General features: G+C 44.5%; 1 protein-coding gene across 1 annotated transcript in view; it reads left to right on the plus strand.

Annotated features, from left to right (window-relative positions):
- Positions 1–404: 404 nt before the first annotated feature.
- MEIOC (meiosis specific with coiled-coil domain) overlaps positions 405–16,572 on the plus strand; it is a 2,160,044-nt gene continuing 2,143,876 nt past the window's right edge. The window contains exon 1 of the mRNA XM_044055092.1: positions 405–561. Within this exon, the coding sequence (XP_043911027.1) occupies positions 413–561 (149 nt within the window). The 5' untranslated portion in view covers positions 405–412. The remainder of the gene's footprint in view (positions 562–16,572) is intronic.

Raw genomic sequence — 16,572 nt, forward strand, 5'->3', positions numbered from 1 at the left:
TTTAAAATATTATAAGGGAAATTGGGGAAAGTTGGTTACCTTCCCAGAGTATTAGCAGTCCATTGTCATCTAGTAGGAGAGCAAACTAAATCCCACATATCCGTGACCATTTGACTAGACTTCAGGGGCTCACCATCTAGACGGGTAGAATTCTGTATCCTGCTGATATATCTTACAACAGACTATGTACTTGTTTCCACTGTGATTGTTGGGAGCTTCAGAAACCAGCTTCAAAAACAGTTTGGAAAAAATACTGGTTGAAAGTTCTCCCCTGCAAGTATCTAAGCTTCCTTTTAATTTTAAGTTACAATATGTTATTATGAGGAGATATATGTCAAAGACATGAATATTTTGTATTTTAATTATTTAACAGCCATTTTTCTTTCTTGGGACATGTAGGAATAAGGAGAACATGGAACCACATCAGTCTTTCAATTCATCATTAATGTCAGCATCTGATTACTCAAGCTCTGTTGATGCTTCAGTTTTTTATGGTCCCTGGTCAACACTTGGAGATGGCTACAAGCAACTTTGTGGCTCTCAGCTTTATGCTAAGAACAGGTATGTTTGTATTTTGCTTGGGGGGGGTGCATAGAGAAACCATTGCTGCTGTAGTATCTTTCATATTACAATAAATGAGCTATAGATGAAACTAATCTTGAAGTGTTTTATCATGCTTTTGTGACATACCTGTCACACTACTGTATGTGGTGCATTAAATGCCGATCTGCATCTTCAGTTTATTGGCAACTGTTTTCAGACTTTTTCAGATAAAACAAAAAACATAAAATTTGATATGATGTTGTCAGTTTTCATTCTATCCTTAATTAATGGGTGGGATCCGACTTGGCTATTGCTAAAGCTCATGGCAACCAAAAACCCTTGAGCTGCTCCCTTACCCATAATGCACCAACCTCAAGTACCCCCGCTCTCATTTTCCGCTATATAAGAAAGATGTGGTGACCATTACTCTCAAGCAGATAAGCCTAATTTTTTTTTTTTTTAATTTTGCATTTATTTACAGTTAAAACCTTTTTATTATTGGGATTTTTACTATGCTTTACCTTATCTCATGCATTTATATGTTGTCTTTCTTTCTTTTTCCCTTTTTCTATACAGATGTACCTTGAATCCCACTGTTAGTATTCCTTTCTAGTTTCTACACTCAGTGTGGTTTCTTTATTTACCATTGCTTGTAATATTTTCTATTTTTTCTTTTTCGAGTTTGTCTCTTTACAAAAAAAGAAAATGTTTAGTCCTCCTTACTGTTTTCTTGTTAATAGTATATTGTACTATCATTGCTTTTGTTGCTATGGCAGAGAAAGGCCCAGCAGGGTTTAAAAAATGTCTCAAATGTGGGCACAAAATTCCTGTATCAGATGCCCACATTTTGTGTGTATTGTCTTGGACCTCTTAATTTACAGGAAGGCTGTAGTATTTGCCATGGGTTTAATCCCAGGGCCCTTGTTGAAAGGCAGAATAAATTGATCCTAAAAGGTTTACTTCCTTCTGAATTTGGGGAGGCTTTATCTGGTGCTAAATCTAAAGAGTCAAAATCTCCTACTCCGGGTCCTCCTTCTTCTTCTCCTTTTTCCATCTGTAGGGCCTCAGAGCATTCCAAAAAGAGACCTCTTTCTGATCCAACCTCAACATCGAATCCTAAAAAGAAAAGGAGAAAAATTATCAGATCTGACCATATCATCGGACCCTAAGCAGAAAAAAATCATTGGATCTAACTTCTTCAGATCTAACAAAAATGTTACCAGATTCAGCCACTTCTTCCAATTTTATTTATCGACCAAAGACTAAATACTCACCTTCTGTGGACCTGGTACACTGCATGGTCCCCTCACCGTTTTTGGAGAGACCCATGGCCCCCTCTGTAATTTCCACTCACTCTTGAGGATGTGGAAAGAGTGGTGCAAAAAATTCTGTTGGCACAGATTCAGATGGGTGCCTTGTCGGATCCTACCCCTTCGGGTCAGGAGGGCCGCTATTTCACCAAACATAGGCTTTGCTCTTGTTCTGTACCAGGCTAATGAATTTAACCTAGTACTGTCTAACTTCCTTTTCTCCACCACCCACTGTCAATATTTCTTGGCAATTGAGCCTTCTTAGCTTCAGTTTGTAATATTTTTATCCTGAAAATACCCAAATATATATTTTTGTTTTGTCTGCATGAATAGTATAAGCTTATTGTACTACCATTGTTATATGCTTTTAGATACAATGTGAAGGAACTTGCATTTGAACTCCTATTGTAATTGTCATATGTACAAATGTATAATTATGTAATGTTCCTTGGAGCTTTTCTCCCCAGGTCTCCACTGAAAACAGGCTTCTGGTCCAGTTGGACATTACCCGATTATCAAATGTAAATAAATAATAAATAAATAAATTCTACCATACCCCCTTTACCAGTTCCTCCTCTGTCTCTATCTACTGTCTCAAAGTCCTTGAATCTGAGTCGTCCAGCCCAGTTTGCCTCGGATCAGAAGATAGCTTTATCCTCAGATCTGAGGTCTGCTCTGAGCACTGCAGTTCAGTCAGATCCAGAGAGCTCTCGGAGCCAAGGCTTCTGTGTCAAATCTGATGTGTTGGAGTTGACTCTGAAGTTGTCGGACCTGTCTCTGCATCTCGGAGCCTCGGCACAGGTTAGCTCATCCCCGGCTTCTACCTTGGAGGGGATTGCCTTCGGAGAAGGGAGGGACACTGGCCAAACATTTTTTTTTTATCTAAGATCTTTTTCCTGTCTGGGGTGGTCTGCCTTTGCGGTTATGGAGAGAGCATTCTCTGCCTTAGCAGCTCAGATGGATCCTACCCCTTCAGATCTTCAGCCTGCAACCTTGATGTCTCTGCACTCTGAGTCTCATCACTCTTTTCCACAGGGACAGCCAGTACAAAAACTCCAGGCTTCCCAACAGGTTATCCTGACTTCTTCTGGTACCTCCCCAGAGCATCCCACTGAGGAGGTCCCTAAGATGAAGACATGTAAGAGGAAGCACTTGAATTCCTCAGAGGAGTCTATCACAGAAGATACAGACTTAGATGAAGGTAAAGGGTCCCCACAGTCACCTGAAGATGTTTCATTTGGAGACATCTCTGAAATCCTTAAGCAGAGATGTGGCTGGACTTCATCCGAGGTGTCTGTATTCCTGGAGGCTTTCAGTACTGTCCCGTCTACCTCCTGGGTGACTCCGTCTATCGACGAGCTCATTGAGTTGATCTCTCAGTGGGCGTGGAAGGTTCCCAACACATTAAACCTATACCTTGGAGATCAGACAGAATTATGGCACCACTGGTGGACAAAGAGTTTTGGGGAAAAGGGGTGCCCATTGATCCCATGGTCATGGCAGCGGCCACTAAAAAGGAACTTGCCAAAAGAGAGTTCCACTGTTCATCCCCCCAACAGGGAGTCATGGGTGATGGACAGGTTTGCAAGCATGTCTTTGCTTTAGTGACTTTTGCTTTAAGGTCTCTGAAGGATACAGAAGGATTTGATTAAGGAACAACACCCTCTCAGGATTAGTTTCTGAAGAAGTACAGTCATCTGTGACTTCTCAGTTGGCTACCCTTCCAGTTTTTCCATGAGGCTCATTTTGCATGTAGCTGAAGGACCTTAAGGACAGTGGGTTCAGGCATTTCTATAAGGAGACATGCCTGGATGCTCTTATGTGATTTTGTGAAGCCCTTCAAGTTTTTGTTTGTCAATGCTCCTTTTGACGGCATGTCTTTATTTGGCGCCAAAGTGAAGGACACAATATACAGGTGTGAGAAGGACGGAAAGACCCTGTCTGCCATGGGTGTATGTTTTTCACCCACTTCAAAGATCCTTTTCTGGGAATCAATGAGGCAGTCAAGAGATGTGGTTCAAGAATTCCCAGGGACCATTCCAGGGCACACCACCAGTGGTGGACAAAGAGTTTTGGGAAAAAGGGGAGCCCATTGATCCCAAGGTCGTGGCAGCGGCCACTAAAAAGGAACATGCCAAGTTCCACTGTTCATTCCCCCAACAGGGAGTCATGGGTGATGGACAGGTTTGGGAAGCATGTCTGTGCTTTAGCAACTTTTGCTTTAAGGTCTCTGAAGGTTACAGAGGGATTTGATTAAGGAACTCTCAAACACCTTCTCAGGATTAGTTTCTGAAGAAGTACAATCATCTGTGACTTCTCAGTTGGCTACCCTTCCAATTTTTCCATGAGGCTTATTTTGCATGTAGCCGCAGGACGTCAAGGACAGCGGGTTCAGGCATTTCTATAAGGAAACATGCCTGTATGCTCTTATGTGATTTTGTGGAGCCCTTCAAGTCTTTGTTCATCAGTGCTCCTTTTGACGGCATGTCTTTATTTGGCTCCAAAGTGAAGGACACATTATCCAGGTGTGAGAAGGACGGAAACACCCTGTCTGCCATGGGCGTATATTTTTTAACCCCCTCAAAGATCCTTTTCTGGGAATCAATGAGGAGGTTGAGAGATATGGTTCAAAAAATCCCAGGGACCATTCCAGGGCACATGTGGAGGAAGTTCACTCAGGGGTAGAGGGGGAACTTTAATAGTAGACACTGCCCTCGTGGCAGAAGTGGCTCACAGATCCAGGGGTCCAGAGATTCATTCTTTGACATACCCTTTCAGTGTTCCTGAAAGGAAGCCCAATTGCCCTACTGTGGAGGCAAATGGGGGTAGACTATCCCTGCACCAGAGAAATAACAACAGATACCTGGGTGCAGAGGATTATTTCCAGAGGATATATAATATCCTTTTCCGTTCCACCCCCATTTTCAAGAAAAATCCCAGATGTTCCACCCAATCAGAGGGAGCAAGCAGCAATTCGGGTTCAAAAGCTGCTAGAAAAAAAGAGTCATCCAAGAGGTCCCACTAGACCAGATAGAATCTGAAACTTTCTCCAGATTATTTTTAGCGTCAAAGAAAATGGGGCTGGAGATAAATTCTGGATCATAGCAACTTAAATATGTAATTTCAGCACACCATGTTTTGGATGGTCATGGTTCAGTCCATTCTTCCGTTTCTGGGCAGTGATGACTGGATGCTCACTGTAGACCTTCAGGATGCTTACTATCACATAAAGATGAACAGACAATCCAGAAGGTAGTTCTGCTTCTGCCTGGGAGACAGTAATTACTAATTCAGAGTTTTGCCCTTTGGTCTCACCACAGCCCGCTTGGTGTTCACTAAATGTATGACAGTAGTAGCAGCTCATGTGAGACTGCAAGGATTCTGGGTGTTTCCTTATGTAGATGACTGGCTCATTACTGCTCTGACTAGGCATCAATTAATAAGGGCAAGAGCTCAGGTTCTATAGATGTGTTATCTCCTGGGGATAACTAGAAACTATGAAAATTCTCAACTGGATCCAACTCAAGTTTAGAATTCATAGGAGTGCTAGTTAATACAAAATCAATCATAGCTTCACTGCCTTCCTCAAGTGTTCAGATCATAAGATCACAGGTCAGAAAAATAATCTGCAGTACCAAGATTTCAGCCCACTTGGTCCTTCAAGTTTTGGGATCAGTGACAGCACAGTAACACTGGCACCTTTTGTAATGCCCCCGCACTGGTCCAGTAATCAAGGAGCCTCAATCTTCACCACTAACATGAGTAAGGGACGTGCACATTGGAAGGATGACAAGTACACACACAGTAAAGTACAATTTCCCTTAAGAGCATACAGAGATCACAGTCCATCTGGGGCTGGTTTCTCCCTCTCTTTCCAGATCCCCAATACGTCTCCCCACTGGCACAGCTATAGGGTTAAGATCTCAGCTGAGTGGTCAAGCCAAAGCCTCCAGCACCCTCTCTGTCCAACCAGTGCTTCTTGTCCCTGTCCAAGTAGCTGACACACACGCACTTTGAGATTTGATTTCTATACAAACACACAGACACTCCTGGGGAAGGCTGGCACAGGTTCACTAGCTATGCCCCCTTCTGCCCAGACTATAAGGTAGTAAGCACTGCTACCAACCACCCTTACTTATCAGCTACTTTAAGACCCTTCCCAAAGGAGGTGACCAGTCTACAGTGTAATGTTACTGTTATCCAAAGGGTAAGTGTGACCAAACTTTTAAGGCTAATGGAGTGGTCTATACAGTGTCAGCAAATACATATGCAAGTACTATAAACGCTTAAATATCTCTAAACAAACCAGCTGCAATTAAAAGGTTTAATATCTATTTAATAATAAATAATAAAAGCACAAGACAAAACTCAATAACTCAACACAGTGACAGCAGAGTTCAGAATCACAGGAAATACTTCAAAACAACATTGCAGGACAGTCTCGCATAAATACAGAAAACACGTAGACTAATCTTACTATATTCCTGTCCATCTCTAAGAGAGATACTATGATCTAAGTCTTACTTGCAGAGCAAGGCAAATACAGATGAGAAGTGCTGAAGATGGATGTCTTCAGATCCAAGACAAGATACAAAATGCACAGACTCACTCTCTGAGATAGTTCTTAAATTACTGTCAAACATTTCTGCTGGATTATCTCAGATTACATCATTCTTGTCACTTCTGTCTTTAGTTCCCAGGCTAACAGAAACTTTAAAATTAGCACCTCTGTGTCAAAATACTTATCCCTAAGAAGTTGTATGGAACTGGAAGTCGTAAAACCAGTTAAATACTTTTACCCTTGAAATCTGTAATTATTTCTGTTTCCAGACAATATAAAGAATTTCTAGCTGCAGACATGCTGTGTCTTTGCTGTGGAAAACACAGTTGTAAAACTCTTACTTATCAATTTATTTTCTTAGAGTTTTGCAAATTAACTGTGTATGTTCCAACTTCTACCATGAAAACATACATTTGCATAGGCATATAGTCCATGTACATTTCTGCTCTTCTCCAACAGGGTGCACTGTGTTTACATTTTTGAAGCTCAGCACATAACATACAGTTTACTTACATTTGTGAGACAAGCCTATGGATCATATTAATGTTTGCAATGACATATAAGTATTTACAAAACTCTAGCTAGCTAGGCCGGCAGCTTCACACCTTTAGCCAGATTTTACATGAGGATGATTCAGTGGATGCTAGCCATGCAATGGTCAGTACTTTACCAGCCCATGTCTACTCTGATTCGAATCGCTCACATATGCAACAGAGATCTCAGGCGGTAGATTCAGTCAGATCATGTTCTACAAGGCCATCCATTTGTTTACCCTCAGCCCAAGGCCCTAGTGACCACGGATGTTTCCCAGTTGGGGGGGGGGCATTTTGTGGTGAAAACAGTCCAAGGCACTTGGTCCCCTGAAGAGGCTAACTTGCATGTTAGTGTCCTAGAAATTAGAGCAGTGCTTTTAGCATTGCAGGCCCTTCAGGATGCTTTCCCTCCTGGGACGATTGCAATTCAAATGGACAATATGTCAGTGGTTTGGTACATCAACAAACAAGGAGGGATCAAATCTTGGTCCTTATGTCGAGAAGTGCTCAAAGTGTGATAATGGTTGATCTCATCCAGCCGCTTTCTTATAGCAATGCACATTCCGGGGAAGTCCACTGTGAAAGCAAATAAGCTGAGCAGGTGCATGCTTCTACCTCATGAGTGGTCTCAACAAAAACATGATGAAAGTTATTTCTTGTCAGTGAGACCAGCTTTGCTACGATCTTCTTTGCTTCTCCCCTAAACAATAAATGCAATAGCTTCTTTGCCCTAATCCCCCTAAAGGGGAAATCAACGAAGGATGCTGTACTTCATGATTGGAGTCCCATTCTACTATGCGCCTATCCACCAATCCCACTAATTCCAAAATTCATACAGAAAGCTGCCATGTTGAAGGGCAAAGTCATCCTCATTGCACCTTACTGGCCTTGACAGATTTGGTTCCTCCTTCTTTGGCATCACTTCCTTCGCCAACCTTGGGTTCTGGATCCAACTCCAGACCTCCTGTCTCATTTGACAGGCATGATTCATCCAGACATATCAAACCTAAGGCTGACAGCCTGACTTCTCCAATTCCGTTAATAGCCAGACAACCTATGCTGTCTTCCTCACTCTGACATACACTTTCTTCTTCCCATAAACCTTATGGATAAATAAATGGAAGAGGTTTGTTTACTGGGCACATCTAAATAATGTTGATCCTTTTTCATCTCCTACTTTTTAAAGATGGAGTGAGTTCCTGTACAGTTAAGGCTCAGTTAGCAGCAATATTGAATTTTTCACATTGGATTTGGAAGTTCCTTTGTTGCCTCTTACAAGCTCTGCAAAGCCTTTTTCTGAAGCACCCTTTTTTAAGACCTCCTTTTGAAGACCTTGCTCCCCCATGGGACCCGAATCTGGTACTGCAGGTACTTACTCATTCTTCCTTCGAAGCAGCAGTTAAGTGTTACCTTAAATAGCTTTCTTGGAAGACAGTTTTTCTGGTAGCCATTACTTCTGCCAGACAAATTTCAGAGATATAAGCCTTATCTTCAAAACCTTCATGTTTGATTTTTCACAAGGATAGAGTTATACTGTAAACCAGTGCATCCTTTCTTCCTAAGGTGGTGTCAGAATCTAATGTAAATCAGTCCAGATGTGCCAGTATTCTTTCTTAAATTTGCTAAAAGAGGTGAATACATGTTACATTTATTGGATGTTCATAGACAATTATGTTTTTACCTACACAGGACAAAAGACATCAGAAAAATGGACCAATTGTTTGTTTTATTTGCATAAGTTAAATTGGGAAAGCCAGTTGCCAAAGTAACTTTAGTCAGATGGCTAACTGCATTTCATTTATTTATAGCAATTTGGGTATTACCTTACCAAAACCGTTACATGCTCGTCCGACTAGATCCATGGCAGCTTCCTCAGTTTTCCAGTCTAGAGCACCCATGGATAATATATGTACAGCAGCAACTTGGGCTACTCCCCATACCTTCGCTACATTTTACAAATTGGATCTGATCTCCAGAGGTAGGGCATCATTTGGTTCAGTGGTGCTCAGGAATATCCTTGCTTGAGTCCACCCGAAATCTTAGGTAGCTGGGGACTCAGACCCATTAGTTGAGGATAGAAAGAAAATTGACAACATCAGGTATGTACTCACCATAACATTTATGTTGTCCAATGTTAAGTTGTCAATCTCGCCTTCATTCTTGCTGGATGGGCTCGGAGCCGAGGATCGGCACTTGCTTAGCTCGAGAACTCCTTTTACCAGCTCGAGGCAACCCTATATCTCATGATGCAAGGCGGGACTACCTCAGATCTCGTTTGCCGCTTTGCGAAGAGGTCTCCTTTTTTGCCAGCTGAGGTAAGTTTGAGTTTTTCAAACAGCTTAAGTCAGGGTTTATCTTCCCCTTTTCCTATTTTATAGTGTGTAGTGTTCATACAATCCACCCTATTCCCCTTATAGTTAAAAACTTTTACTTTTTATAAAAAGTTTAAAAATTTTCAGTTAGGCCTAGGCCTCCCTTATTAATCCCTATCTGTGTGTCTGTGTTTGTGGGGTTAATTGTGTGACTGTTTTGGGGTGTGTGTGTGAGTATTTTTGTTACTCTTTTCTTAGACTATGTCTAAGGAGGTAAAGGTCTCGGGCTTCAAGAAGTGTGACTCGTGCTGTCAGAAAATGTCTCTGACAGACGGTCACACTTCTTGTGTTTACTGCCTGGGGCCTTTACACCTGCAGGACTCCTGTGCTTTGTGTCACTCTTTTAGCCAGCGAGTCCTGCAGGAAAGGAGGAATAAATTAATCCTCCGTGGCTTGCTAAAGCCGGAAGGTTCACCCACTAAACCTGGGTCCAGTAAGCCTTCCAAGCCATCTAAGGGTCAGGCTACAGCTTCCAAGCCTTCCCCGGTGGCTCCGACTCCTTCGGAGTCGAGATCGGCTCCGGCCAGAGCCGATCTTTCTTCTTCTCAGGTAGGGTCGGTTCCGATCGGTTCCGACACCCAATCTGCTGTTGCCTTTTCGGCTCCGGTTGGAGCCGACACATTATCCAGTATCGGAGCCGAGAAGCCTTCGGCTCCATCTGGAACCCATAGGACGTCGGCTCCGATGACTTCATCCAGGAAGAGATCTCGGTCCCCTTCTTTGGAATCTATCCACTCGGCTCCGGGGTCTCCTCTTTTGTCAGAGCGGAGTCATCGGAGCCGATCTTCGAGATCTTCCAGGCTGTCTGACCATGATTTAGAGAGGGTGGTAAGCAGGCTGTTAAAGTCGCAGGCACTGGCCCAAATGCTCCATAGCCCGTCTCAGCAGACTTTGGCTATTGCTTCACCCCTTGAACTTCCTCCTCCGACTCCCCACCAGAGTTCGGAGCCGGAGCTTCTCGGGACAGCGACTGTGTCGGCGCCGGAGCCGATACATCCTTTTTTGGCTCTGTCGTCTTCGGCTCCGATCTCCTCCTTGAGACCTTTCTTGGAGGGATCCGGTCGTCGAGTTTCCCTTGTCGGCTCCGAGGGGGCTAGAGGCATCGGACCCTTGTCCGACCCCGCTCTCCCTCTCGGGGCTTCGGCTTTGGTAAGCTCGGCACCGACATCGGCCTCGGAGCCTTCCCTCTCAGTGGAGCCGGGAATTCCTATTTCCTCGGAACGGGAATATTCCGGTCTCCCGGGGAGGGGAGCCTTTGAGATGATGAGGAGTGTCCTGGCACCTGAGCCAGGTCAACGGTCCATCCCTCTAGCTCCTCCCTCTTCGGTGCCTGTAGACGCCTCTTGCCAGCCTCTTGCTCTCAGGCCCAGGGATCCATCGCCCCAGGTTTCCCCATTGGGAATATCTTCCTCTTCCGAGGTTTCTCCTGACCCTGCAGGGGAACCCCTTGGAAGAGGACGTGTAAGAGGAAACACACAGACTCCTGAGTCTACTACATCTGATACCGACTTAGATGAGTCGGAGGGTTCCCACGATCCCCTCTGAGGATGTCTCCTTTTCAGACATCCTTGAGCTCCTCAAACAGAGGGGAATTGGCCCTCCATTGACCCCTCCGAGGATGAGTCGGTATACCTGGAGGCTTTTGGATCCCGACCCTCCACCTCCTGGGTGTCTCCGCCTTCGACCCACTTATGCAGGTAGTGGCTCGGAAGGCGTGGGCAGCTCCAGATTCTGTGGAACCTGTCCCCAGGAGACCATCCAAATTTATTACGGCCCCTACAGACAAGCAGTTTCTTTCCAAGGGCGTCTCTGTGGATGCTATGGTGGTGGCGGCCACCAAGAAGGAACTGCGGATCCTTCAGTACCTGTCCATCCTCCTAACAAAGATTCTAGGACCATGGACAGGTATGGAAAGCGGATGTTTTCTTCAGCGACCTTTGCTATGCGTTCGCTGAACTACCTTTGTCACTTCACCAGGCTTCAAAGAGATATTCTCAAGGAACTAGGTGAAGTGGTCCAGGATCCTTCTGCTGCTGGGGCTCAAGAAAAGATTGCCTCACAGCTAGCAATCCTGAATTCCTTAACCAACTCCTCCATGCGGCTCATATCCTATGCAGCCGATGGAGCGAGCAGGGCTGCAGGCACAGGAGTGGCTCTTAGACGCCAAGCCTGGATGCGGCTTTGTAATTTTATGGACCCCTTTAAGGCGTCCTTCACCAATACCCCCTTTGACGGTTCGGCTTTGTTCGGACCTCAGGTGAAGGAAACCTTGACCAGGTGTGAGCAGGACGGTAAAACTCTTTCTGCCGTTGGAGTCCATTTTTCCACCCCTTCTAGACCCTATCCCAAGGGTCAGAAGGGAGGGAAGATGTGGTTCCGCAAAGCCCAAGGAGCTGCGCCGGACACACGTGGTCAGTTTACCCCCAGAGGCAGAGGGGGGTAACAATAATAGACGCCGCCCTAGAGGCAGAGGAGGTCCTCAGAACCAGGGCAACAGGGAGTCTCTTCCTGAGAAGCCTTTTCAGCACCTCTGAGGTGTTGCCCGACTGTCCACCCTTGGAGGCAGTCGGGGGAAGGATTTCGCTGTACCCAGTAGCCTGGCATTCCCTTTCACAAGATATGTGGGTACAGTCGATCATATCCGAGGGTTACAAAATCCCTTCGAAGGTATCCCAGACCTCAACAATCCCTTCCAGACATCTCACCCGGTCAAAGGGATTTGGCAGAACAGGAGGTTTCAAAGCTCCTAGAAAAAAGAGCCGTCCAGACTGTTCCAGCAGACCAAGTAGGATCCGGCGTCTACTCAAGATTATTTTTGGTCCCCAAAAGGACGGGAGATTGGAGACCAATATTAGACCTGAGCAGTCTAAACAGATTTGTCAAGAAGGCAAGATTCCGGATGGTCACGCTTCAGTCCATTCTGCCCTTTCTGGGCAAGGACAACTGGATGTGCTCGATAGACCTTCAGGACGCGTACTATCACATAAAGATTCACAGGCGCTCCAGAAGGTTTCTCCGCTTTCGGCTAGGGACCAGTCATTATCAATTCAGAGCCCTGCCTTTTGGCCTCACTTCAGCCCCCAGAGTGTTTACCAAATGCATGGCAGTGGTCACAGCTCATCTGAGACGTCAAGGATTCCAGGTGTTTCCTTATTTAGACGACTCGCTCCTCTCCGCCACCACCAGGCGTCAGCTTCTTCAGACCAGAGACTACACTCTGCAGCTATGCAAGAGTTTGGGAATTTCAGTGAATTTCGAAAAATCTTCTCTGCGGCCTTGCCAATCTATCACCTTTATAGGCGCAGAATTAAACACCGTCAAAATGTTAGCCAGACTAACAGATCAAAGAATTCTGGACATCCAAAAATACGTTCGGATTTTATTGCAGAGCAGCAAAGTCAAAGCCAGATTGATACTAAAGGTTCTAGGTCTTATGGCTGCGGCCATTGTTCTTCTACCACTGGCTCGCTTCCACATGCGTCTTCTGCAATGGATGTTATTCACTCAGTGGTCGTTCCACAGTCTTCCGATGAGTCACGAAATCTTAGTCACACAATCGTGCAGGACTCATCTGAACTGGTGGATATCTTCCCCTCTTCTTCATCAGGGCCGACCTTTTGTTCCCCCTCCTCCGGTTGCCACAGTTACTACGGATGCCTCTCTGATCGGGTGGGGGCATTATCAGGGCAGGATGGTCCACGGGACGTGGCAACCCATAGAATACCATCTGCACATAAATGTCCTGGAGATGAGAGCGGTGCTTTTAACGTTGCAAGCCCTCAACGACTTTCTTCACACTGGGACTATTGCAGTGCAAACGGACAACATGTCCGTGGTCTGGTACATCAACAAGCAGGGCGGGACCAGGTCCTATCCGTTGTGTCGAGAAGCTCTCAGACTTTGGCAATGGGCAATCTCCTCTCATCGGTTTCTGATAGCAACGACGTCCCGGCAGGTCCAACCTCTTGGCGGACAGGCTGAGCAGATCCATTCTCATGCCTCACGAGTGGTCTCTCAATCAATCTGTAGTGGACCAGATTTTTCTGAAGTGGGGCACACCTTGTTGCGATCTTTTTGCTACACCCCAAAACAACAAGTGCCCCGATTTTTTCACCCTCTTTCCCCTACCAGGCCAACCCATGAGAGACTCTCTAACCCAGGATTGGCCCCGGGACTTCTGTACGCTTTTCCTCCTTTTCCCTTGATTCCACAAGTCATTCAGAAAGCCACCGTTTTGAGGGCCAAGTTGATTCTCATTGCCCCTTACTGGCCTCGACAAATTTGGTTTCCGTCTCTGCATCGTCACCTCCTGGTGCAGCCCTGGCATCTGGACCCAGTTCCGGATCTTTTGATCCACCAGTTGGGTCAACAGCTCCGGCCATTCATTCTCTCAACCTCACTGCTTGGTTGCTCCACTTCCTTCCCTAGCCAGGCTTCCTATGATCTCTGATCCGGTCAGAGATATCTTAGTGGCTTCTTTGAAGTCGTCCACCAGAACCGTTTATGCTAGCAAGTGGCGACGTTTTTCCATTTGGGCAAATTCCAGAAATATTGATCCCTTTACTGCTCCTGTGCATTCTGTTTTAGATTTCCTGGCTGAAGTTTTTCAGTCAGGATCTTCTTCATCTACAGTAAAAGTTCAACTGGCTGCTATTTCCAAGTATCATGTTGGCTTGCAAGATCATAACATTATGTCACATAGACTATGCAAAGCCTTTCTGAGAGGAGTGTTTCTCCTGAAGCCACCAATAAAACATCCTCCTCCACAATGGGATCTAAATTTAATGTTAGCATCCTTAATGTTACCACCCTTCGAACCGTCTGCTTCATGTTCATTGAAATTATTGACCTGGAAAACTATATTTTTACTGGCTGTCACTTCAGCAAGAAGGGTTTCCGAGATTCAAGCTCTCTGCATCCGTTCCCCTTACTTGGTTTTTCACAAGGACAGGGTATCCTTAAGAATGAACCCGTCCTTTCTCCCCAAAGTTGTTTCTCAAACTAATATTAATCAATCCATCGATCTACCAGTCTTTTTCCCAAATTATTCTGACAGAGCTGAACAAAAGCTTCATTTTTGGATGTCCATCGTCAGCTCAGGTACTATTTGCATAGAACGAAACAATTCAGGAAATCGGACCAATTATTTGTCTCCTATGCAGAAAACAGGAAAGGTCTCCCAGTTTCTAAAGTGACCTTATCCAGATGGTTGTCTTCCACCATTTCTTATGTGTATTCACTCAGAGGCAAGCAACTACCTTCTAAACCGAAAGCACACTCAATCAGGAGTCTATCCACTTCTGCAGCCTTTCAGGATAGACTACCCATTGATACCATTTGTGCAGCAGCTACTTGGGCCACTCCTCATACCTTTGTCTCTCATTACAAGTTAGATTTGGCCTCCAGAGACAGGGCCAGTTTTGGTTCCACAGTTCTCAAGAGTCTGTTCCATTGAGCCACCCGGGATACAGGTGCTAGGGACGCGGTCCCATCCAGCAAGAATGAAGGCGAGATTGACAACTTAACATTTAGAAGTTATGTACCTACCATAACGTTCCATGTTAGTTGTCTTCTCTTGCCTTCTTTCTTGCGTCCCTCCCTCCTTCCCCCTGGCCTGGACAGATCTTGAAGAGTTCCTCTTCTCAGGTTGTTTCCTCCTGAGCCTTCATTAGAGGACTCCTTTATTATGAACTTGGTTTTCCTAAGATATATTAGGTTAGTCCTTAGCAGGGTAGGTTAGCTACCAAACGAGATCTGAGGTAGTCCCGCCTTGCATCATGGGATATAGGGTTGCCTCGAGCTGGTAAAAGGAGTTCTCAAGCTAAGCAAGTGCCGAGTCGGAGCCGAGGATCGGCTCCGAGCTCATCCAGCAAGAAAGAAGGCGAGAGAAGACAACTAACATGGAACGTTATGGTAGGTACATAACTTCTAATTTTCATTCTTCCGCAACTCCCCATCCACCAACCCCCATCCTTTTTAAACTTCTGGAAGAATGAGTGGTTAGACGACATCACTGTTCTCGTTTATTCTGAGATTCAGGTATAGTTTTCTCCTTATTTGACTGCGTGTGAATAATTCACTGCTTTTTCTTCCTATACACTGCAAATATTTCTTTCTAGTAAAAATCAGCAAACAAGATTAGGGGTAACCTGGGATTGATACATAATGGGTAAGGGAGAAGCTCGAGAGTTTTTGGTTGCTACGAACTTTAGCAATGGCCTAGCTGGATCTGAGGGATCGAATCCAAACCCATTAGATGAGGAAGAATGAAAGTGGACAACACAGATGGAACGTTATGGTGAGCACATAACTTCTTTTTTTCATGATCCTGATGTTTGACATTGATTTTTAACTGCAGTGGCATCAACTAAATGGAAAACATGAGAGGCATCCATAGACTTTAATGGATGCAAGTTGCACATGCACAGAGAGGAGGCCATTAAAGTTAGTGGATAGACACCTTACATTGCATCATGCAGGGGAATGCTAAATTTGTTTGGGCTAAATTTACAAAGCTTTGAATAAAATAATGTTTCAAATAAATGCAGTTACACTTATGCAAATTGCACCATGGCATTTAATTCACCAGATGTCACTTGCAGTGCAAAATCTTGGCAAAACATTTTAAATTATTGTATTTTAACAAATATAAAATGAAAAATTTGTCTTCATGCTGGTTCGTGTTTGCTGCTAAGTAATTTCATATAATGTGACATTTTACTGAAGGCTTTTAGCTGCTATTGTAACTAATATCACTGCTATACTATTAACTAAAAAAAGTGTTTGTGCAAGTTAAACCAATAACTTGATGAAATCCCAGTTGAGTATCAAGGTGAAAGTGCTAAACTGATTGGTGATTTAATAAATTTGTGTGGCTTATCTTCTGAAGTCTCATTCGCGCGCACACACACACACACACACACACACACACACACACACACACACACACACACACACACACACACACCTTCACTCTGACTGCTGAGTGGCAGGAGAGAAATCATAAGTAAGAATGAAGATTTCTTCAGAACTTTCTTGCCCTGTCTAGAAGCATCTCCCCAGGCTTCACAGGAGCAGCAACTGCAAATAGTTTTGTTTCTGGCAGATAAGTCCTTGTTTAGTAACCCTTCTGTGCATTCCCACATAAATTATTGCAGTTTTAAGACAATTAATACATATTTTATTTTTCTGGCTAAAAGCAATATTTCCCCCTTTAAGAAACCCAGCAGTTTTTACAGTGTTGGAAGTTTCCT

This window comes from Protopterus annectens, chromosome 13.part0 (genome assembly GCF_019279795.1).
Source record: "Protopterus annectens isolate FY-2018-M chromosome 13.part0, PAN1.0, whole genome shotgun sequence".
Lineage (NCBI taxonomy): Eukaryota > Metazoa > Chordata > Ceratodontiformes > Protopteridae > Protopterus > Protopterus annectens.